The 25,490-nt window shown below is 41.7% G+C and overlaps 1 protein-coding gene across 1 annotated transcript in view; it reads right to left on the reverse strand.

Annotated features, from left to right (window-relative positions):
* Positions 1-211: 211 nt before the first annotated feature.
* Positions 212-25,490, reverse strand: part of LOC308082960 (uncharacterized protein) — a gene marked incomplete at its 5' end in the record, with an annotated part of 29,651 nt that continues 4,372 nt past the window's right edge. The window contains 13 exons of the mRNA XM_080425040.1: positions 212-677; positions 824-909; positions 1,079-1,837; positions 2,124-2,193; positions 8,568-8,662; positions 19,835-19,942; positions 21,231-21,364; positions 22,482-22,539; positions 22,740-22,767; positions 23,052-23,171; positions 23,285-23,370; positions 23,457-23,640; positions 24,101-24,297. Coding sequence (XP_080281166.1) covers positions 324-677; positions 824-909; positions 1,079-1,837; positions 2,124-2,193; positions 8,568-8,662; positions 19,835-19,942; positions 21,231-21,364; positions 22,482-22,539; positions 22,740-22,767; positions 23,052-23,171; positions 23,285-23,370; positions 23,457-23,640; positions 24,101-24,297 — 2,279 coding nt within the window. The 3' untranslated portion in view covers positions 212-323. The remainder of the gene's footprint in view (positions 678-823; positions 910-1,078; positions 1,838-2,123; positions 2,194-8,567; positions 8,663-19,834; positions 19,943-21,230; positions 21,365-22,481; positions 22,540-22,739; positions 22,768-23,051; positions 23,172-23,284; positions 23,371-23,456; positions 23,641-24,100; positions 24,298-25,490) is intronic.

Consider the following 25,490-nt stretch of genomic DNA (forward strand, 5'->3'; position numbering starts at 1 on the left):
AATACATGACAGACTGTCTTTACCATAGAAATACATGGCAGACTGTCCATAGAAATACATGACAGACTGTCTTTACCATAGAAATACATGACAGACTGCCTTTACCATAGAAATACATGAAAGACTGTCTTTATCATAGAAATACATGACAGACTGCCTTTACCATAGAAATACATGGCAGGCTGGCGCTGCCAACTGAAAAGACGCTCTCTGTGGACATGACCTCTAAGTCAATAGTTAATCAATAGTTTCAGTCCTATTTTTGACCAATTTGAGGCCTAATCACTGTCACCAGCATAGATGAATGTGTCTCCAGTATCAAGTCAGACTTGAGTGATGACAACTGGATGATCCACCTCATACACATGGACTCCTGCTGCTACACTGGGTACAGCTTCAGAACCTCCTTGTAGATCCACCTCTTCATACTGGTGGTATTCTGTCTCTACTCTGGATCCATCTGGTAGATCTATGTCTTCATACTGGTGGTATTCTGTCTCTACTCTGGGTCCATCTGGTAGATCTATGTCATCATATTCTTCTTCTTCTTCACTGGGTCCAGCAGCTTCAGCATCAGAACCAGCAACGTTATAATAAACTATCTCAACGTTCTCTCGTCTGACGTTATAATACACCAACTCAACGTTCTCCGCTCCTTCTCTCTGCCCTCTGGTGGCCTGGAGAAACACATCCAACTTTAATTTACTGGATCAGATCAGGTTCTCTTCAATAAAAACATCGCAACATTCCATAACTTCTTCATTTACATTACAATCTTGTATAAAATAAGGATACATAAAGTTGAATAAAGACGTGTAATTACCCTCCAGAAGCGATAGAGGACACTGATTATCAGCAGCAGCAGCAGCATTATGATAACTTTGGTGATGTTAGATGTTAGATGAGAAGCTGTGAGAGAAATGTGTTAGAACGTCATCAAACATCATCTAAGGAACCACTCTCATTAAAAAAATGTATTTCTTAATATGGTAACAATTCATGTTATTGGTTAAATTATATATGCTTCTTTGATTGTGATTCATATTGTAATTTGAAAAGTTAATTTCATTCATATTACCTGTGACAGTGAGAGAGAGGATCTCGCTCTCAGAGGAGAAGTTATGATTAAAAACATTGATGTGAAACACACAGCTGTAATTTCCTTGGTGGGTGTGGTTTGCTTCAGGAAACAGGAAGTTGGCAAACAGTAAGTTGGCAGAATGATTGACAGGTGGCTGGATGTAGGTGTGTGTTGTGTTGAAACTGCTGTAGTTCCCTTGGTGGGTGTGGTCTGCTGCCGGTAACAGGAAGTTGTCAGAATGATTGACAGCTGGCTGGGTGTGGTTGTGTGTTGTGTTGAAACTGCTGTCGTTCCCTTCGTGGGTGTGGTTTGCTTCAGGAAACAGGAGGTTGGTAAACAGGAAGTTGTCAGATTGATTGACAGCTGGCTGGGTGTGGTTGTGTGTTGTGTTGAAACTGCTGTCGTTCCCTTGGTGGGTGTGGTTTGCTGCCGGTAACAGGAAGTTGTCGGAGTGATTGACAGGTGGCTGGGTGTGGTTGTGTGTTGTGTTGAAACTGCTGTCGTTCCCTTGGTGGGTGTGGTTTGCTGCCGGGAACAGGAAGTTGTCAGAGTGATTGACAGCTGGCAGGATGTAAGTGTGTGATGTGTTGGATCCAGTGAAGGTGAGGTGGAAGGAGCCTCCTGGGTACTGTGGCTGGATGGAGCAGCTGATGGAGAAGCTGGAACCCTCCATCACCTGTGGCCCCTGATGCTGGCCCTCAGAAACCCCGTTCATGGAGGAAGAGTAGAAGGTGATGCTTGGATTAAATGGCAGATCTGTAACAAGACAGAGGTGATTGACTGAAACAACAGATTTACAAACAGAGAGAGAAAAATACAATAAGGTCAAATGAGACAAAGAAAAAAATATTGGAAATCATTTGATTGTAAACATCATTGTCTCTAAACAGAGAGATGACTCTGTGTCTGATTCTAAACTGAGGAAAATCTTGACAACATAAAGACTCATGTCAAGATCTGCAATAATCAGCTCAGACAGACAGACAGACAGACAGACAGATAGAATAATGTAAATATGCCATTGAGGAAGTCACTGTTTTACCTGAACAGATCACCTCCAGTCTGGCAGTGGAATTACCAGAAACCTTTGTTCCACACTCTCTCAGTGAAGACTCAGACCCAACACAGGAAGATGAAATCCACCAAACAGGTTCATGCGTAAAACCAGAATTACACTTTCTTGATAAAGCAGAGCCACAGTCCAGCTGTCTACACACTACAGCTGATGACTTGAGGTTCCAGTCAGACCAACCATCCACTGGTCTCCATGTTCCCTGGTGTTTCATCTCCAGTATACCAATGCAGTTACTGATTCCTCCCACCAACCTGATATCAGCAGACTCTGTACAGAGTCAAGAGAGTAACAAGTAAACATTAAAGAAAAACATTTAATTTCATTAGAAAGTTATAATCCAAACTAAAAATATAGTTTGTATTTTACCAAAGCAGGTGAGTTCAACAGTCTTGTTAGGTGAGCTGGTGTTTCTAGTTGAGTCTAATGTTCTACAGTCCAGGAGAACAGACTCGTTGCCTTCACACTGGAACTCTTTGGTCCACATTGAAGTGTTCACTTCTCCATAGAGCGCCCCCTGGAGGACTGAAGGAGCCCCACAGCCAAGCTGCCTACAGACCACCTCTGCATCCTGCTTGTCAAAATCACCTTCACACACTGAGATCCACGACTGATTAGACTTCACCTCCACTCTGCCTGAACATGAACTAGTCCCATTCACCAACCTCACTGACTCTGGAGAGAGAGAGAGAGAGAGAGTAGTACATTTCAAGTCGTACACTTTGATAGGCTGATGATAAAAAACATGATTTTCAGCGGTATTAACAATCACTCTCATTACTGCTGTTCAAACAAAACAACACAATTCAAAATGAACACCGAGGGAAGTTGCCGTCAGAGACCCATAATAATATTGAGATATATTTTTTATTGTGATATCACGATAATGACAATATTGTTGCATCACTACAAAACAATATATACAGTAAAAATACATGAACACATTCATATTTAGTTCATAACCTCCTGGGGTTGCAGTCGTGGGGTTGCAGCACCCAGGGCTGAGGGTGCAGCACCCAGGGCTGGGGTTGTGGCCGTACCCTGTAAATATTACTGTTGTTGAAGAAGTAGTAGTTTGTTACCTGAACAGATCACCTCCAGTATGTACAAGGAAGTAGCAGACATCTGTGTTCCACACTCCCTCAGTGAAGACTCAGACCCAACACAGGAAGATGTAATCCTCCACGTAGGTTTATGTGTAGAACCAGAACTCCTTTCTGTTGAAACAGCAGAGCCACAGTCCAGCTGTCTACACACTACAGATGATGACTTCAGGTTCCAGGCAGACCAACCATCCACTGGTCTCCACTCTCCCTGGTGTTTCATCTCCAGTAGACCAGTACAGTTATTGGTTCCTTCAACCAACCTTACATCATCAGACTCTGTAGAGCCAAGAAAGTAAACATAAAAACACCCCAAACTATTATGTTCATTATACAATGATAACCCAAACCTAAAGTGTAGTTTGCTTTTTACCTGAGCAGGTGAGTCCAACAGTCTTGTCAGGTGAGCTGGTGTTTTTATTTGAGGTTCTACAGTCCAGGAGAACAGACTCACTGCCTTCACACTGGAACTCTTTGGTCCACATTGATGCATTCACTTCTCCATAGAGCGCCCCCTGGAGGACTGAAGGAGCCCCACAGCCAAGCTGCCTACAGACCACATCTGCATCCTGCTGGTCAAAGTCACCTTCATACACTGAGACCCAAGACTGATTAGACTTCACCTCCACTCTGCCTGAACACACACTAGTCCCATTCACCAACCTCACTGACTCTGGAGAGAGAGAGAGAGATTTTTAAAGATAATTTCACAAATCCACTATTGCCTATATATATATGAATCCATTATGGATGCATTTTGAAATCTAAACACATCACACGCAAGTATTTTAATGAACCCTTAAACACACACACAGAGAATGACAAATAGCAATATACTCAGCCTAGAATGAATTCATACATATGGAAATACATAATTAATCAATAAAAAACACATTCACAATTAAGTAAAGAGGGGGAAAAAAAAACTAAAAACTAATCATCATCAGATCCTCCCAATAGCTCATAGGAGACTAAAAGCCTCCATGACAGATTAAATAAGTGACTTTAAAGATTGCTGTCATTGTTCAAGTCATTGTTTTTCGTTACCTGAACAGATCACTGTGGGTCTGCCTGTAATCAAACCTTTCCGTTTGATACCAAAAGTCTCCATCATGACACAGTCGCTCAGTGAAGACTCAGAACCAGCACAGTAAGGTGTAATCCTCCATACAGGTTGATGTGTAAAACCAGAACTCCTTTCTGTTGAAACAGCAGAGCCACAGTCCAGCTGTCTACACACTACAGATGATGACTTCAAGTTCCAGTGAAACCCACCATCCACTGGCCTCCACTCTCCCTGGTGTTTCAGCTCCAGTTTACCAGAACAGTTACTGGTTCCTCCACCAACCTGATATTATCAATCACTGTAAAGTGGCAATAGCGTAAATATGAATGCAATACAAACCATTACTTGTATTATAGAATATTAAACCAAAGCAAGAAAATAGCTCGTCTTTTACCTGAACAGGTGAGTTCAACGGTCTTGTTAGGTGAGCTGGTGTTACTAGTTGAGTTTGAAGTTCCACAGTCCAGGAGAACAGACTCACTGCCTTCACACTGGAACTCTTTGGTCCACATTGAAGTGTCAACTTCTCCATGGAGCGCCCCCTGGAGGACTGAAGGAGCCCCACAGCCAAGCTCCCTACAGACCACCTCTGCATCCTGCTGGTCAAAGTCACCTTCACACACTGAGACCCACGACTGATTAGACTTCACCTCCACTCTGCCTGAACACACACTAGTCCCATTCACCAACCTCACTGACTCTGAAAAAACAACATTAACAAAACAATGCTAGTCATCATCATCATCATCATCATCATCATCATCAAGAGCTCATGGAAGTCTAACCTCCATACTCTTTCTATTTGACATTTAACATTATCTCCTAACTAGCGCCGTGGTGTCACCTAGCACTATCACTGTAAAGTGGCAATAGCCTAAACATTAAAGGGTCTACACCATGAAAATCACTTTTTTCTTGTTTTTTTTGTATTTTTTGGGGTCCCCAGTGTCTCTTGTACCCCAAAAAATGTTTTTTTTTTTAATTCAGTCATTCCTTCTCATTTCATGGATTTCCAGAATGGGCGTGTCTGAACAGGCGATCTCAGAATGGCAATGTTTCTGACATCACAAACATTAATGATGGCAAACCCAATGTTAAATGAAAAGTGCCCGAATCGCTCCGAAACCTTTTCTACCCCCCCTAAGTGGGGGTCTACGAACAAATACTTTGGGCTCGGATTTTGGCTCCGCCCCCCGGAAGTGGGTGAAACAGGCACCTCAAACACTTGGTGGAATTGTTCAAAAATGTTCAAAGTGTTTTTTTTTTTATTTTGTATTTTTCTTAGATGCTTCTTTTTATGCAGAATTTTTCCATTTTTTTTTTTTATAATTTTGTTTAATTTTTTTTTTTATTAACAGACAGAATTGCTCAGTAGCCCCCCCCCCCTGCCCAAGAGGACGTTTTGGTATTGCAGCTGAAAGTGCTGTATAAGCCAGAGACAATTGACTTGGGATGAGTATATCTGAGTGATGATTTAGGCTCAAACCTTTTGAAAAAGGTTTGAGGGACATACACCATATGATATTAAATATCAAATATTTTTTTTAAATTCATGGTGTAGATCCTTTAATGCAATACAATTACTTGTATTATAGAATATTAAACCAAAGCAAGAAAATAGCTTGTCTTTTACCTGAACAGGTGAGTTCAACAGTCCTGTTAGGTGAGCTGGTGTTACTAGCTGAGTTTGAAGTTCTACAGTCCAGGAGAACAGACTCGTTTCCTTCACACTGGAACTCTTTGGTCCACATAGGAGTGTCAACTTCTCCATGGAGCGCCCCCTGGAGGACTGAAGGAGCCCACACAGCCAAGCTCCCTACAGACCACCTCTGCATCCTGCTGGTCAAAGTCACCTTCACACACTGAGACCCACGACTGATTAGACTTCACCTCCACTCTGCCTGAACATGAACTATTCCCATTCACCAACCTCACTGAGAGAGAGAGAGAGAGAGAGAGAGAGAGAGAGAGAGAGAGAGAGAGAGAAATAATTACTACTTAAAAGATTAAATATTTAACCACAACAGAGGATACATGATTACTACAAGTTGTTTAAATGGCGAGATCAATATAGCACATAACGCTTTCCGATTGTGCTGAAGTGAAAGCACTGAGCGGCCTTAATAAGTACGATAATGAATGGGGAGCAGGTCATTATTGAGAAATAAACCCCGGCAGGGTGATTAGACCCCAATTGCTAGCCTGGGATCCAGCCTGATTCACTACGTTCGGCTGATTTTTTTTCTCACTTCACTTATCAGTCTGACCAGCCTCCATTTGAGTCGTATTTTAATGACGTAGGCAAGTCAGGAAGTGACTTGAGTTTTACATCGGACAACACTGCCCCCCCCCCCCCCCCCCCCCCCAAGACTAAAGACCAATCAGAAGCCGCGGGTCGTTTTCACCCGTGCTCTGCACAGAGATAAGAGACTTTCCAGACTGTATAGCGAGGGAGAAACAAAATCGACCGAACCTAGCGAAGCAGTCTGGATCCCAGGCTACCCGACTGCTGCTGTGCTGCAACAAAAACATCTGATCAGATATGTGTGAGCAGCAGTAGCACTAGTGCACAAGAACTGTAAAAGAGGCGCCTCGTTTGTTTCAACAATCACTCATCAAACAGGCAAGACAGCGGCCATTTTTTCTTGGATTTCATAGGAGTAATGAAGGATGAAGTGCATTAATATATATGGAAGTAATGCCCCTCTCTCACGCACGCACGCATGCATGCACGCACGCACGCAGGCAGGCAGGCAGGCAGGCAGGCAGGCAGGCAGGCAGGCAGGCAGGCAGGCAGACAGACTTTGTAGAGTAAGCAGTAAAACATATAACAAGACCTTCAAGACTGTAATCTATAATCAGTTTTTCTTCTTTCATCTTTGTTTACCTGTTGAGTTGTGTGTTGGTGTAACATGGAGAGCTGAGGAGAAAAATCATCAAATAAATGAGTTTCACTGTAACAGAGTACATGGATCCTCTCTACCAATACAGCAGCTTGTTGATGTATTCAAATACAGGACAAGATGTCCCTTGTTTCTCCCATTTGATTATATTTATTGATGAAAATAAGTTGTATTCAGGAATATTAATTAACAGTTTGTTTGATGATTGCAAATAACTTTCATTTTGTTAACTGTGATTCTAATAACTGCATTATGCCAAGAGATAATCCATTGGACTGAATTGAATTTGGTTATAAAGATGTCTTCACTCTCCTAATGTTATTACAAATGTATGCAGCACTTTTAGATTCATATCACATATAATACTTCATATCTTAATAAGTAATAATCATAAGTTATAGTTTATCTTTTACCTGAACAGGTGAGTCCAACAGTCTTGTCAGGTGAGCTGGTGTTTCTAGTTGAGTCTGAAGTTCTACAGTCCAGGAGAACAGACTCACTGCCTTCACACTGGAACTCTTTGGACCACATTGAACCCTCCACTTCTCCATAGAGCGCCCCTTGGAGGACTGAAGGAGGCCCACAGCCAAGCTGCCTACAGACCACCTGTGCATCCTGCTGGTCAAAGTCACCTTCACACACTGAGACCCACGACTGATTAGACTTCACCTCCACTCTGCCTGAACACACACTAGTCCCATTCACCAACCTCACTGACTCTGGAGGGAGAGAGGGAGAGCGGGGGGGGGGGGGGGGGGGGGGATTTATTGCATAATATGGAGAGAGAGTGAGCGTTATAATTTAAAATATTCATGTATTAAACTACAACAATGGAAACGTGCATCTTTAAAGAATGCATCTGGAACTTTACATACTATAAGTCTCAACATAGATCTGCTCTACTATCAAGTCATGTGACTCAATCTGCATTTAACTAGTAAAATAACATCACAAGACAACTTAAATAACAAATGGAGTTATGTACACGTGTCAAATCATTATTTTAAATGCACTGAATAAACTGAACTCCAGATGAACAGAAATGGCACATTTTAAATGCATTTCGATATTGACACAACTTTTAAAACATTATATATATATATATATATATATATATATATATATATATATATATATAGAGAGAGAGAGAGAGAGAGAGAGAGAGAGAGAGAGAGAGAGAGAGAGAGAGAGAGAGAGAGAGAGAGAGAGAGAGAGAGAGAGAGAGAGACAGATATGCACAGTAGAGACAAGCTATAGAGTGTGTGAGAGAGAGAGCAATGATATAAGAGAGTGTAAAGATTAGTGTCTTTGTTGAAGTAATTGTTTTACCTGAACAGTTCACCTTCAGTGTGACAGTAGAATCATAAGACTTTACTGGTCCACACTCCATCAGTGAAGACTCAGAGCCAACACAGGAAGATGGAATCACCCATCCAGCTTGACGCATAGAAAGAGAAGTAAATTCTGTTGAGACAGCAACGCCACAGTCCAGCTGTCTACACACTACAGATGATGACATCCTGTTCCAGTCAAACCAAGCCAACAATGGTCTCCACTCTCCCTGGTGTTTCATCTCCAGCATGCCACTACATTGACTGGTTCCTCCCACCAACCTGACATCATCAGACTCTGTACAGAGAATAAGCAGTAAAAAGTATTACTTTAATTAAAACACCTTCAAGACTGTGATCTACTTTCAATTGTTCTTCTTTCATCTTTGTTTACCTGTTGAGTTGTGTGTTGGTTTAACCTGGAGAACTGAGGAGAAAAATCATCAAATACATGAGTTTCACTTTAACAGAGTACATGGATCCTCTCTACTAATACAGCAGCTTGTTGATGCGTTGGAATACAGGACAAGATGTCCTTTGATTCTCCTGTTTGATGATATTTATTTGATATCCACACGCTGGGAATGAGTGAATGATGAAATGTATGACTTATATAAAAACAGATGAAAACTAGAAAATCCTCAGAGCACAAGTCTCCGCCAGCAGACCCGTGCTATTTTAATAGCACGGGTCGTCTTGGTAGAACGGGTCGTCTTGGTAGAATGCGCGTGGTTTTTGGTGTTCTGCAGGGGCAACTGAATATGTAGTGTCTGCATCTAAAAAATGTTCTTCTTGAAGCAATGTGTCATATGGGAGTCCTCGTAATTGACTGGTTTGTTCAAATGCTTGTCTGTCTTCTTCATCTTCATTGTCTTGAACAGTTTCAGCAGTTGATTGGTGTGTTTGATCTATGTCAGTTTTCTCTAGTGCTACATAATGTATTTGATCAAGGTGGCCAATTGTTACAGTATTAAGACTTCGGCCTTGTTGTGGGATCAATTCAACTCTATAGTCCTCTTCTGTGTTACTGTTGTAGATGAGTATGCTTTCTTAGCTTTGGCCTTCTGCGCCTTTGCTTGATCAATGTTAGGTGTTCTCAGAGGGACACACACACGCACGGACGGGTGATTTGTACTGGAAGGTACTGTTCCAATCAAGACTGATTGATCCTGTATTACCTCATTTCAAAAACATAAATGGCTTTTTGAAGTGACACACCTATTTATAGGATTTTATTTCGTCATGCGTCTCGCTAGCCAATCAAAGGCATTGGTGTCAACATATTGACACGTGTCACGTGGAGCTTGACCAGTGTTAGCTTGGCTAGGAGGGAGGTGAACACACAGCGGGACGAAGCGAAAACATACTCTCCGCCTCCGGCGGAGACAACCAGTACTGTTCCTGATTAATCCTGTCTTACCTATTTATATTACATATTGTCACGTGTCACTTGACCAATGTTAGCTTGGCTGATGGAAGCTCAAAAAATATGAATGATTTTTTGAAGCACATTTGCTATTTATAGGTTTCTATGTCATCATGCGTCTCGCTAGCCAATCAGAGCATTGGTGACAACAATATTGTCACGTGTCACGTGAAGCTTGACCAATGTTAGCTTGGCTGAGACGGGGGGACACACGGAAGGACAAGAACGAAAACATACTCTCCACTTCTGGCGGAGACAATAAAATGTATACAGGAATGAAAATTAACGGTTTGTTTATAACAAATAACGTTAATTGAATTGAGTGATATCGATATCTTCACTGTCATAATGTTAACTATGTGCAGCATTTTTGGGTGGGGTAGCCGCCCCTATAAGTGGGGTTGGGACACCTCATTAGCTGTATTGTGATTGGCTCATTAGTACACCCCTAGCTCTACTGTGATTGGCTGACTCTATTGGCTGACTCTATTCAGCACTGTGATTGGCTAGCAAGACACATGACGACATTAATAACCTATAAATAGGATTATGCACTTCAAAAAATCCATATTTTTTTTGAAGTGAGCTTCCATCACTATGATGACCACTGTGATGACCACACCACCCACTTCACACTATGTGCAGCATTTTTGGGTGGGGTAGCCGCCCCTATAAGTGGGGTTGGGACACCTCATTAGCTGTATTGTGATTGGCTCATTAGTACACCCCTAGCTGTACTGTGATTGGCTGACTCTATTGGCTGACTCTATTCAGCACTGTGATTGGCTAGCGAGACACATGATGACTTTAATAACCTATAAATAGGATTATGCACTTCAAAAAATCATTTTTTTAAAAAGTGAGCTTCCATCACTATGATGACCACTGTGATGACCACACCGCCCACTTCAAACTGGGTGTGATTTTTAGATTCTTATCACATCTAATACTTCATATTTTGGAAAGTAATTATTCAAACCAAAATATAGTGTATTTTACCTGAGCAGGTGAGTTCAACAGTCTTCTTAGATGAGCTGGTGTTTCTAGTTGAGTTTGAGGTTCTACAGTCCAGGAGAACAGACTCGTTGCCTTCACACTGGAACTCTTTGGTCCAAATTGATGCATTCACTTCTCCATAGAGCGCCCCCTGGAGGACTGAATGAGCCCCACAGCCAAGCTCCCTACAGACCACCTCTGCATCCTGCTGGTCAAAGTCACCTTCACACACTGAGACCCACGACTGATTAGACTTCACCTCCACTCTGCCTGAACACACACTAGTCCCATTCACCAACCTCACTGACTCTGGAGAGAGAGAGAGAGAGAATTAATTAAACCAAAACAGAAGTTGCATGTACACTGTATGAATGCATATGGAACTCTAAACACATCAGATACAAGTTGTTTAACTGTAACTTTGTACACAAAGAGAAAAAGACAAATATTAAATGATACCTAAAATGAATAGATTACATATCAATATAAATTACTAACAGTAAACCCATAAACAAACTGAATTAATATTTCATTACTCAATGAGAAAGACAATAACTAAAATAACACAATGTCAATCATCATCATCATCATCATCATCATCAGTCATCCTCTAGAGATGAGCTCCAGACTCCACTGTAAGACCTGGTCCTGTATCCATACTCCACTGTAAGACCTGGTCCTGTATCCATACTCCACTGTAAGACCTGGTCCTGTATCCATACTCCACTTTAAGACCTGGTCATGTACCCATACTCCACTGTAAGACCTGGTCCTGTATCCATACTCCACTTTAAGACCTGGTCCTGTACCCATACTCCACTGTAAGACCTGGTCCTGTACCCATACTCCACTGTAAGACCTGGTCCTGTATCCATACTCCACTGTAAGACCTGGTCCTGTATCCATACTCCACTGTAAGACCTGGTCCTGTATCCATACTCCACTATAAGACCTGGTCCTGTATCCATACTCCACTGTAAGACCTGGTCCTGTACCCATACTCCACTGTAAGACCTGGTCCTGTACCCAGACTACAGAGAGACCATATTTGCTCTACTCTCTACTCTTGTGACTCAACATAAATGTTTCACTAAACATCACCACAAGCACCTTAAATAATAAATTGATTTATTTACATTTAACTAATCACTATTTAGTAAACCAGTACAGGTAGTGGTTCCGCCCTCCAACCTGACATGATATGACTGTACAGAGAGTATGCAATTAAACAAGTCTTATTACATTTTTAGATTCATATCACATATAATAGCTCATATTTTGGTAAGTAATAATCCAAACCAAAGTATAGATTGTCTTTTACCTGAGCAGGTGAGTTCAATAGTCTTGTCAGGTGAGCTGGTGTTTCTAGTTGAGTCTGAGGTTCTACAGTCCAGGAGAACAGACTCATTGCCTTCACACTGGAACTCTTTGGTCCACATTGAAGCATTCACTTCTCCATAGAGCGCCCCCTGGAGGACTGAATGAGCCCCACAGCCAAGCTCCCTACAGACCACCTCTGCATCCTGCTGGTCAAAGTCACCTTCCCACACTGAGACCCACGACTGATTAGACTTCACCTCCACTCTGCCTGAACACACACTAGTCCCATTCACCAACCTCACTGACTCTGGAGAGAGAGAGAGAGAGCGAGAGAGCGAGAGAGCGAGAGAGCGAGAGAGAGAGAGAGAGAAAGAAAATTAATTAAACCAAAACAGAAGTTGCATGTACACTGTATGAATGCATATGGAACTCTAAACACATCAGATACAAGTTGTTTAACTGTAACTTTGTACACAAAGAGAAAAAGACAAATATTAACTATACCTAAAATGAATAGATTACACATCAATATAAATTACTAACAGTAAACCCATAAACAAACTGAATTAATATTTCATTACTCAATGAGAAAGACAATAACTAAAATAACAAAATGTCAATCATCATCATCATCATCATCATCATCATCATCATCATCAGTCATCCTCTAGAGATGAGCTCCATACTCCACTGTAAGACCTGGTCCTGTATCCATACTCCACTGTAAGACCTGGTCCTGTACCCAGACTCCACTGTAAGACCTGGTCCTGCACCCATACTCCACTGTAAGACCTGGTCCTGTACCCAGACTACAGAGAGACCATATTTGCTCTACTCTCTACTCTTGTGACTCAACATAAATGTTTCACTAATAATCACCACAAGCACCTTAAATAATAAATGGATTTATTTACATTTAACTAATCATTATTTAGTAAACCAGTTCAGGTAGTGGTTCCGCCCACCAACCTGACATGATCAGACTGTGCAGTTAAACAAAGTCTTATTACATTTTTAGATTCATATCACATATAATAGCTCATATTTTGGTAATAATCCAAACCAAAGTATAGATTGTCTTTTACCTGAGCAGGTGAGTCCAACAGTCTTGTTAGATGAGCTGGTGTTTCTAGTTGAGTTTGAGGTTCTACAGTCCAGGAGAACAGACTCATTGCCTTCACACTGGAACTCTTTGGTCCACATTGAAGCATTCACTTCTCCATAGAGCGCCCCCTGGAGGACTGAATGAGCCCCACAGCCAAGCTCCCTACAGACCACCTCTGCATCCTGCTGGTCAAAGTCACCTTCACACACTGAGACCCACGACTGATTAGACTTCACCTCCACTCTGCCTGAACACACACTAGTCCCATTCACCAACCTCACTGACTCTGGAGAGAGAGAGAGAGAGAGAGAGAGAGAGAGAGAGAGAGAGAGAGAGAGAGAGAGAGAGAGAGAGAGAGAGAGAGAGACCATTTAGAAGAAATAAAAAGACAAAAGGGTCCCATCGTATGCAGTGTTAATTATAATTTAAAATATTAATTCATTAAAACAAAACATACGTCATATGAATCCTTTATGAATGCATATGGAACTTAAAACACATCAGATACTGAATTAATATTTCAATACTCAAAGAGAAAGAAAATAACTAATATGAAACAATGTCTTCCTAGAGCTCATATACGTCTAACTAACATGAAACAATGTCCTCCTCTAGAGCTCATATACGTCTAACTAACATGAAACAATGTCCTCCTCTAGAGCTCATATACGTCTAACTAACATGAAACAATGTCCTCCTCTAGAGCTCATATACGTCTAACTAACATGAAACAATGTCCTCCTCTAGAACTCATATACATCTAACTAACATGAAACAATGTCCTCCTCTAGAGCTCATCCATACTCTAAGTCTAAGACCTGACTAGAGCTCGTTCTTTACACATGTTTCATCACTATTTAGACAACCAGTATAGTTACTGGTTCCTCCCAACAAAAACCTGACATCATCAGACTCTGTACAGAGTAAACATTAAAACATATTACTTTCATTACAACATTACATCATTCTATTACACTGTAATCTATGATCAGTTGTTCTTCTTTCATCTTTGTTTACCTGTTGAGTTGTGTGTTGGTTTAACCTGGAGAGCTGAGGAGAAAAATCATCAAATAAATGAGTTTCACTGTAACAGAGAACATGGATCCTCTCTACCAATACAGCATCTTGTTGATGTGTTGAAATAAAGGGCAAGATGTCCTTTGTTTCTCCTGATGATGAAATGTATGATTTATACCAAAACAGATTAAAATATGTATGCCGTATTGACAACAGTTTTATGGAATATAGTTTGTTGATAATGCAAATACAATTAATTGTGTCACTTTCTGTTGAAAAATCTAATTGCTGCATAATGCAAAGGAATAATCTGTTGAACTGAATTGACCTCTTCACTGATCTAACTTTATTACACATAATTATTTGTTTAGATTCATATCATATTTGACAGTTCATGTTTTGGACACTAATGCGAGCCATGCACCTGCTACTCTGTGTGGTGTAACTTCATCTTATGTCATGTGACATCATCAAGGTGTTGCAGTTTGTCATAAATATCAAGTGACAAGTGACCACAGTCCTCCTGTAGCTTCATCAACTCTCTAGAGCAGCGCTACTCAACCCGCGGCCCGCGGGCCGCATGCGGCCCCAACGCAGCGTCTTGGCGGCCCCTCATGATCAAACCAAAAAAAAAAAGTTTTTTTTTTTTTTTTTTTTTTAAGCACAGGATAAAAATATACATTTCCGTTCAAATATATGGGTTGCTAATTTTTTTTTCAAAAACAAACATCAATTGTTACAGGTATAATGCATAGTTTTCTATGCATTTCGGGTTTTTTGGGGTGTTTGACCCCCATTTTTTCCCGGCCGCGCGGCTTTGCCGCGCGCCCAGGGTAGGTGTCCCTTATTTCAATCTCTGGGAGTTGGCAACCCTAACCTTGCCATACCTTAGCTTTTGCTGAACTGATGCCACTGGACATACACACAAAATAAACAGGTACAGTGAAAAGAATATGATGTCAAAATGTACATTTTCTTATAACAATAACAATGCGTAGTGTGTGTTACAAAATCGAAAAATCCAAAATAGGACCATCATTTTCAGCTTGCGGCCCCTTGGACTTTTGGTATTTTGCTGAGTGGCCCCTGAGCCATCTTAAGTTGAGTAGCCCTGCTCTAGAGTTACATAACATACAACTGTCCATCGTTCCATACCAACGATTTGTGTGTGTGTGTGTGTGTGTGTGTGTGTGTGTGTGTGTGTGTGTGTGTGTGTGTGTGTGTGTTGTGTGTGTGTGTGTGTGTGTGTGTGTGTGTGTGTGTGTGTGTGTGTGTGTGTGTGTGTGTGCGTGTGCGTGCCTGCGTGTGTACGTGTGAGGTCTCAACTCACAGCAGTTCTCACAGTCGTCTATCGTGTCACATTTCCACGAGAACGGAATGCACTTTTCATTCTTACAAACAAACTGATGGGGGAGACAGAGGATTATGTTTAGAATCAGTAATGTATCAAAAGCAGACATGAGACATAAAGTCATACAGCGTAACACAAGTGAAGGTGAGGTGAATCACCTGGCTGGCAGTGCAGATGGACATGCACTGCTTGCCATCAGCTGCCAAGTAGAAGTCGGTGGGACAGGAACACTTGTATCCTCCTCCAGGTGAGAGCAGACACAGGTTACTGCAGCCTCCATTGTTGGTCTGACACGGGTGACCGGCCACTGCAGGGTGGAGAAAACATGAGAACACACACCTATATGTTAGAATAAAGCAATAAGCCACACCAGGCTGTGGTTTAATGCGAGTTTAGAGCAGCTATGAGGTGTTGTTAGGAACGATGCAGAGCAGAGTGACTACAACCCTTTAACTGTTCTACGATACATACATACACACACACACACACACACACACACACACACACACACACACACACACACACACACACACACACACACACACACACACACACACACACACACACACACACACACACACACATACATACATACATACATACATACATACATACATACATAATGTATTATTATTATTTATGAAAATTGAAAGTTCAATAATCTCTATAACAAAACAAAACTAATCTGTCACAGTCTCCTCACATACTAAAGCAGTGGTTCTCAAAGGTGTGGTCCAGGGACCCTCAGGGTTAGGGTTAGGGTTAGGGTTAACCCTAACCCTAACCCAGGGTTTTTAATCTAAATTTAATGCTTTGCAGTGTTGATATGGGCTTGCAGGTCTAAAGAACTTTTATTTGCGACGGGTCGGACGGACACATAAGTGCCAGCTTAGCAGACAATACAATCTGCTTCTCATTGGTCACGACTAAGACGAAATCAGTACTTTTTCTGCATTTCAACGGTGAAATGGCATTCAGAATCAGAATCAGAATCAGTTTTATTGTCACATCACAGGTTTACAAGGTAAAAAAGTGGGTGAAATTCTTTTTTGTACATCGTTCCCATCGCAACGTTAGTTTCCATAGAAAGAAGAGGGGGGGGGGGGGGGAGAAGAAGAGGGTGGGGGGCAGGTGGGAAGGAGATCAAAACAAGAGAGCAACAGAAGGCCAGACAAGTTATCTACATATTTACAAATTACCTGAGATAATAAAAAAAATGAAAAAAACTAAACTAAGGTGCCTGAGCATAGCAGCAATGTATTGTATACTGTGCATGTTATACTTATACTGTGCATGATAGACAATGGACGTTAAGGTGCTTAGAGGAAAAGGAGCACAATAAAAAAAGACCAAAAAAAAGTCAGTGCGTTATACAAGGGATTAAGGTGCAAAAGGTCAGTGCGTGTCCACCTAGAGTGGACTGACCCTAGTATAATCCGCAAGTAGCTCCATGAGGGAGTGCAACAAAAAGTCATTTGTACCTGGTGTAGTCCACAGGTGTGTCCGAGGGGGGGCTAAAGTCCAAGTCATTGTCCCTGGTATAATCCACAGGTGTGTTCAGGAAGAGCCAGAAAAGTCTGCGCCGCCTGCTGTCAGGCTGCTGAACTCATCCAGGCTTATGCCCCATTCAGCATTCTGACAGCAGCTGGATTGAAACTACACCAAAACCTGGTGGTGGAACTCTTGATACTGCGGTAGAGCCCCTTGCCCGGTCGCGGTCGTTGTAGGGGGTTGAACAGTCTGTGACTTGGGTGGTGCTTGTCCTTGATGATGCGCTTGGCTTTGACCTCGCACCGCTTTTTGTACAGTTCCTGGAGCGCTGGGAGCTCGATTCCCATTATCCGCTCTGCCGATCGCACTACTCGTTGTAGGCTGATCTTTTCTCGGGCAGTGCAGTTCCCGTACCAGGCCGTGACACAGCCTGTTAGGATGCCTTCAACAGAACTGTTGTAGTACAGCCTGAGGATGCGACGTCCTACTCCGAGCTTCTTCAGGCGGCGGAGCCAGTACAGTCGCTGCTGAGCCTTTTTCCTCACGTGTGTGGAGTGCGTCTCCCATTTGAGGTCCTCCTCGATGTGTACTCCGAGGAACTTGAACTCGCTGACCCTTTCCACTGCAGCACCGTCGATGAGGATGGGCGCATGGTCTCTCCGCGGCCTCCTGAAGTCCACGATCAGTTCTTTGGTCTTGTCGACGTTAAGAGAGAGGTTGTTCTCCCGGCACCAGTGTGCCAGTGATTTGATCTCCTCTCTGTAGTCAGACTCGTCGTTGTTGACGATTCGGCCTATCACTGTCGTGTCGTCCGCGTACTTTATGATGGTGTTGGAGACATGTGTGGCTATGCAGTCATACGTGTACAGGGAGTAGAGGAGAGGGCTCAGCACGCATCCCTGGGGTGCTCCGGTGTGAAAAAAGAGAAGGCTAAAGAATACTAAAAAGATGGAAAAACGTTGCGATGTTACGGAGCGCGTACGGAAGCGGCCGTCCTCCATGGCGCTACCAGTTTAATTCATCGTGTTTAGGCTTTTTTATTCATTCACGGAGAGCTCAGGCTCAGTGCAGCCGCAGCCAGCCTTTACTTTGCTGTCTCAACCGTGCGGGCGGAACTTTGCGGGAAGAATAAATATTATCAAGTATGGCGGATTACAATAAGTGTTTTGCCATTGGCATGGCAAGGACCCTTTTTTTTTTCTTTAAATATTTATCCCTCGATTTTGTAACCCTTATTTTTCACCCGGTGCCAATTTTCTAAGTGATCCTGGGCACTCCCCTCACCAGCCTAGGGAGCCCAGGGCCGAGCTCATGCCTCCTTCAATGCATGAGAGCCAACTGACCTTCTTGTCACCTGACAGGGGGGAGTTTCCCCGGTTGGATGTAGCGCGTGGAAGGAACACGTTATTCCAACCAGTTCCTTTCCCCTCCATCAGGCGCCCCGGCTGACCAGGGGGAGGCAGTATAGGGACCAGGATTACTACATGTTTTTGTGAGGGTATTAAATACCCTAGCAGACACGGGGAGAACATGCAAACTCCACACAGAGAGGCCCTTTCGCCAACCCCACCTAGGGTATGGACGCTGGTGAAGCGGAGGAGAAGACACGCCCCCAGCGCCCACAGCGTTCCCGGCGGGAATCGAACCCAGGACCTTCTAGCTGTGAGGCGACAGCGCTACCGACTGCGCCACCGTGCCCCCGATGGCAAGCACCCTTAACCCTTGCATTGTGTTAGAAACCGGCAAACACTTTTGGTGTTAGCGGGTCAAATTTGACCCGTGATTTAACTCAGCCCAAAATACTCCCACCTTATAGCTGACTTGTTATGCATTCATATCCATGTAAACACTTTTTAAAATATTATGTTGGTTTAGGGTTAGGGTTTCATCTTTCAATATATCTCATTTTCAATATAAAAATGTTAAAATTCACTCATTACATTTCCTATAATGAAGACAATGGATAATGATGTTATCTAGCTATAATAGACTAACATTAGAACACACTTATTTTTTTTTTTAAATACTTCTTTTTTTTTTTTTTACTTTAAAAAATGTTAGAAGGTAAAAAGTCATTTATTTTTCATAAACTCAAACTTTATTTTACTCCTGATAGCAAATGCTAATTGAGGACAAATCTCTCTCACTCTCAAACATGTAAACATTGAATATTGATAATTTGGGGAAATTGAGCCACACTTCTCTGCCGGGTAAAATCTGACCCTTAACACACCAAGTGTCACTTTTCTTTTAGACATCAAAATGAACTAAAATGGTGGTAATTATTTTTTTTGCGTTAAAATAGCCGTTTCTGAGGATATCATGAAGCCTTGTTCCAATGTAAAGGGTACTTTTTACCTATTTAAACTTGAAAAGAAGAAGAAGAAGAATGTAGTTATATTTCTATAGAGCACGGTTCAAAACAGATAAAAGTCATAAACCAGCATGAAGAGTAATAATGAGAGTGTTGTATACAGTAGGTGGTACAGACCCTCAGGTTGTCTATAGGGGTGGTAGATGTGGATGCCACATGGTGTGTCTGTGGTGCTGATGAGCTTGGTCTTGTTGGTACCCTGAGTCTTGTGGGCTCTGTAGATGGAGTAGGTCTCCCAGTCTGTCCAGTAGATGTGCTCCTCAAACAGAGTTATAGCAAAGATCTCGGGGATGTCCTGACTCACAACTACAGATACACAAAACCAAAAGAGTCAGAATATTGTAAAATGTGCTTACTCACCATAAAAATGCACTCCAATTTAGAATAATCCTGACTCCACAATGAACAAGAAAACACTTGTTAATCAGAACATGGATTGCAAAGGGCATCACACATCTCCAACATCTATTTTTTTACTCTTGAATTAGTAGAGACTGTTCTATAACAGGAGAAAATAAGGGTAATATTTGGTTCATGTGTATTGTTGAATATCCACTGGTTGTGTTGTAGTGTCAACTGTGAAGAAGGTGAATTATAACTGTTTATTTAGTTTTACTGTATTTTTGGAGTTTGGTATTTCTAGGTTTGTTAACATAGGAGTGAAGACAAAAAAAGTAAATCACAATTCTTATGGTCATATTATTGCATGTTACTGCATGTACATGTACTGTATGTAACGCTCTGTAGTTTTGTTCATATAGCTTTACATGGATATGTCAATGCATGAACAAACCCTTATTGTACTTATTGTACTCTTTGTATTCTTGTGATAAGGACCCCCTAGAAAACTAGATGATACATCTCAAGGGGTTTATCCTTATAATAAAGGTACATTATGTGTTCAAATGCATCGATAAAGTAGATATTATAAACGTAAATAATCTCACTTCTTTCATTGCTATTCTTCAACTATCAACTAAATTTAGCAAAAGCTATTCTTATACACAGCCATGAAATCCATCTTAGTCATTTAACTTGGGGGCGGCAGTGGCTCAGGGGTAGAGTGGCCGGTAGAGCGGCCGGATGGTAACCGTGAGGTTTCCAGTTCGATCCCGGGTTCCCCCAGAAGAGTTAGTGTGGAAGTGTCCTTGAGCAAGACACTGAAACCCCTAATGGCTCCCGATGAGCAGGTTGGTGCCTTGCATGGTTTCCTCCTCCATCGGTGTGTGAGTGAATGGGTGAATGTAATGCACAATCTATGTAAAGGGCTTTGGATAAAAGCACTGTATAAATGCATTTTATTAAATTATCATTTTATTTAACCTTTTATTTTTACAGGTTGTGTTCCTAAAATCTTGCCCAAAATACATATTTTTCATGTTGTGACTCTATGGACAAATAATCTGTAGAGATAACACCACATTTAGACATATAATCTTAGACACACATGCGTGTGTGTGCGCGTTTGTGTGCGTGTGTATGTGCGTGCGTATGTGTGCGTGTGTGTGTGCACACGTGTTACCTGTGTGTCTGTTGGTTCCGTCCAGGTTGGCAAACTCAATGTATTCCTCCTCGGCATCAGCCCAGTAGATACGATCATTGATGTAGTCTAATGTCAGACCGTAGGGCCAGGTGATCTTCTCCTTCACGATGACTCTCCTGTTGGTGCCGTCCATCCCCATCCTCTCTATGTGAGGGTTGTTGCCCCAGTCTGTCCAGTACAAGTATCTGTCAGAGAGACACTGTGTCAGGGTCACTATTCACAACAAATCACACATACAGTGAGTGTACAGTACTAGTAGACAGGCTATATGATAAGACTTCATCCATGATTCAAAAACCCTTTTCATGCTTTTCTAAGATTTGTTTTAATCATCTTAGGTGTCATTATGTTTGGACTTAGTGCTTCATAGGAGCTCCAGAGAGTATAGGCAGCTAGAAAGGATTGCCAGGAGCCACGCCCCAAAGTTAAAGGTAGGGTAAGTGATTTGCGTTGGTTAAAATAATCGTTAAATAGCTCTATATTCTGATAGTACTCATTGCTATAGAGTGTTTGTTCAGTATTAGGAGTCTCCTTGTCTCTCCAGCTCTTTATTAAACAGAAAATGCATTTTCGTTTCAGTTTCATTTCCAATTTTATCCAACCAGGACAGAGAACTCAATCAGGATATAGATTAAACAAGTGAAATTGGAAGTGATGACACTAAGAAGCATGCAAAATTGGAACTGGAACACTATACTAATTAAGCTTAAAAATTTGTACTTTCTCCTGATTGGCTGAGATTTTGACACCTACCGAAAAATGTATTTTCTGTTTATTAAAGAGCTGGAGAGACAGGGAGACATCTGTTACTGAAAAAACACTCTATAGCAATGATTACAATCAGAATATAGTATTTTAACCTTTTAACAAAATACTTTTTGTTTTAACCCAAAAATATCACTTACCCTACCTTTAATATATTGTACCCTCATGTGGTAAATGCCACCCATATTAATTCTCTGTTTTTCTTTTTAACTTAGAACTGCAAGGAATTTATCCTTTTAATAAAGGTACATTATGTGTTCAAATGCATCAATAGAGTATATATTATAAACGATAATAATCTCACTTCTTTCATTGTTATTCTTCAACTATTCATGAAAATTAGCAAAAGCTATTCTTATACACAGCCATGAAATCCAGCTTAGTAATTTAACGTAATTCTCTGTTTTTCTTTTTAACTTAGAACTGCATTAATATAAGTATGTGCAGCGATCTAATTCAGTTTTCTTCTATCACAGGATGGTTGATAAATTCAGCATGAGGTTCATGAGGTTCATGATCACACCACAGTGCTCTTACCCGTAGCGTACATCTACAGCCATGCCAAGTGGCTCCTCCAGGCCGGTGTTGACCAGGACTGTTCGGTACGACCCGTTTAGTTTGGACACCTCTATGGTGTCACTGACTTTGTCACACCAGTACAGGTTTCCTCCTATCCAATCAACAGCCAGACCCCCTGGTTCACTGATCGACGTGTTGTGAAGGACCTGTCAACGAGTAGTACAAGCTTTCTTTCTTTTTCTTTAAAGCATTTAATTTGCCATTTTTGTGCTTTACTTGTTAGATAGGATAGTGTAGAGTGACACTGAATCAGAGAGAGGACAAACATAGAACACAAGACAAGGAGTCGGATTCAAACTCTGGTCCTCGTGGCTCACAGGGAGAACATGGCTGAGCGACCAGAAATTATGTTTTCTTGTTTTTCATTTAACACATTAACGTTGATATCACAAATCTATTTGAAACATTTGAATAAAAGTATAAACATTTTGAATAAAAATATAAAGATCTTGAATAAAAATATAAACATTTGGAATATGATTTCCCTTCCCCATCATCTGTCCTCATTGTTGTCATTGTCACACTGACCTGGACGTCACTGCCATTGATGTTCATGCGACTGATCTTGCTGTTTGGGGGAGTCCCGTCTATCCAGTAGATCATCTGCTGCTGATAGTTAAAGTCCAGAGCCACTGCCCAGATTGAATCCTGTCACAACACAGTAGTTGTGTTAGTCTCTGACAGGAATACATTCCAACATGTCAAAAGCAGTCTGTACAGAGTATTGTATAGGATGTGTTGTTATGTTCAGTGGTTTTCACCTGTTTGAGCACTGTGTCATTGGAGCCGTTCAAGTTCATCTTCCTCAGATAGTTGCCATTGGCAAAGATGAGGAATGGCTCCACCTCTGGAGAAAGTGAGACATGACATGTGAGTTGGTTTACCTTTAAAAATCCACACAGCTCTCAAAGCAGGACTATGGTTGTTTCTTACCAGACGTGGACTTGCAGATGGTGGGGTCTTCAGGGCTGAGCTGGAAGCCCTCCACACAGAGACAGTGGAAGCTGCCAGGTGTGTTGATGCAGTGCTGGGTGCAGGGATAGGTGGTGTTACACTCATCTATGTCCCCACACGTCTTCTCATCGTCCTGCAGATGGAAGCCAGGCTGGCATTTACACTGTAAGGAGACAGGAACAGATCATGTACACTGTAAGGAGACAGGAACAGATCATGTACACTGTAAGGAGACGGGACACTGTAAGGAGACAGAACCCCCCCTACCCCCCCCCTTTTTAATTTTCTTCTCTTCATACCAGTAACCTGTAAGCTGATTGTATGACATTCTGTATAGTAGTGTGTATATCTGTCTGTCTCTTATGTGTCATCATGATTTGTGTGCATGGGGTTCTCATCTTAAACAAGCTCAGTGCTTAATGAGTCTTCCAGTTTAGTAGACCTTGTATTGTGAATGTGTACTTCCATGTACTGTTATTCTCATGTCTTACTAAATAAAAGTACATTAATCAATCAATCAACAGATCATGTACACTGTAAGGAGACAGGAACAGAGATGATGACCAGATGTTTCATTAGTGTCTTTGTGGAATCTGTGTACAATGACAGTGTTGTTTCCATACCTTGAAGCCTATGTAGAGGTCTTCACAGATCTGGGAGCAGCCACTCAGCTCCTTGTTCAAACACTCGTTAACAAAGCAGTTGAGCTCATCAGAGCCGTCACCACAGTCGTCCTTACTGTCACACAGCAATGTGTCACCAACACAGTTCCCGTTGTGACAAGTATAGACTGGAACATCACATGTCTGCTCTGTTCCAGCTGGAAATGACACAAAGGAGGAGAAGAACAGATGAATAGAATGGTAGTTGTTGGATTAAACCAACAAATACCATTCTATTCCTTCTGTATGTTTATATATCTTGTCTCACTTTGTGATGTCTGGTGGTATAGTAGGACATTCCACATATTGGTGGCATAACAGTAGAATGAATTCATCATCATATTCGTGCCAAATCTGGGGAGGATAAGATCAGTGGAGCTCCCTCTGGTGTTCTGCCCATGGGCGTTTATCACTCTATTGAAGTAGTCAGACAGTAACATGGTCACTGGTCCCTTGAATATCTTGAAAACCAGGCCACTTGCTAGTTGCTGTACTCTGTCCACTACCCTGAGCATCATGAACAGGGGTTAGGTGAGTCCTAGTAGTGAGGTCTAGTAGTAGACTGATCAGTTTGTTTTGAGAGGTCTGTAGTTTTGATTTTAGTACCTTTGAGTACCTGAGGTGCATGTATAGTCAAAATTACATTGGATGAGTGCTCCAAGTGTCCTTAATTTTGTTGCCATTTTATCACCGTTATCTAAAACACAACCCAGGTAGGTCATTTCTTCATTCCTTGTGATAACATTGTCACCCACTCTGATCATAAAGTCTGTGGCCTTACTGAGGTTCATTTTAGACCCCAAAAGAATGGATTCAGTTGTATCAGGTGTAATGATAGTTTGTTATCAGCGACAGCGAGCCATGTGCAGATTTCGCCGAGCTCTGAGCTAAGGGCTTTTTCAACCTGAAATGTGTTCTCGTCAGAGACCAGGAAAACAGAGTAATCCTCGAACAAGAACAAATTGCAGTCACATGATGATGCTATTAAACAGAATAAGACCATAAAGCTAGGACAGAAAAGGTGACAGTTATACATGATGTTTAAAGTCCTCTATCAATATTGCAGTTTATGTTTTACTTTTATGCAGCTCACCCTACCCCAAGCAGGCATACATTGTATGTATGTATGTATGTATGTATGTATGTATGTATGTATGTATGTATGTATGTATGTATGTGTGTATGTGTATGTGTATGTGTATGTGTATGTGTGTGTGTGTGTGTGTGTGTGTGTGTGTCTGTGTGTGTTCGCGCGTACAACAGAAGTAGGGGGGACAGGCACACTTGTATCCTCCTCCAGGTGAGAGCAGACACAGGTGACTGCAGCCTCCATTGTTGGTCTGACATGGAT

The sequence above is a fragment of the Gymnoscopelus braueri genome (assembly GCF_963280865.1).
Source record: "Gymnoscopelus braueri genome assembly, chromosome: 3".
NCBI classification, from domain to species: Eukaryota; Metazoa; Chordata; class Actinopteri; order Myctophiformes; family Myctophidae; genus Gymnoscopelus; species Gymnoscopelus braueri.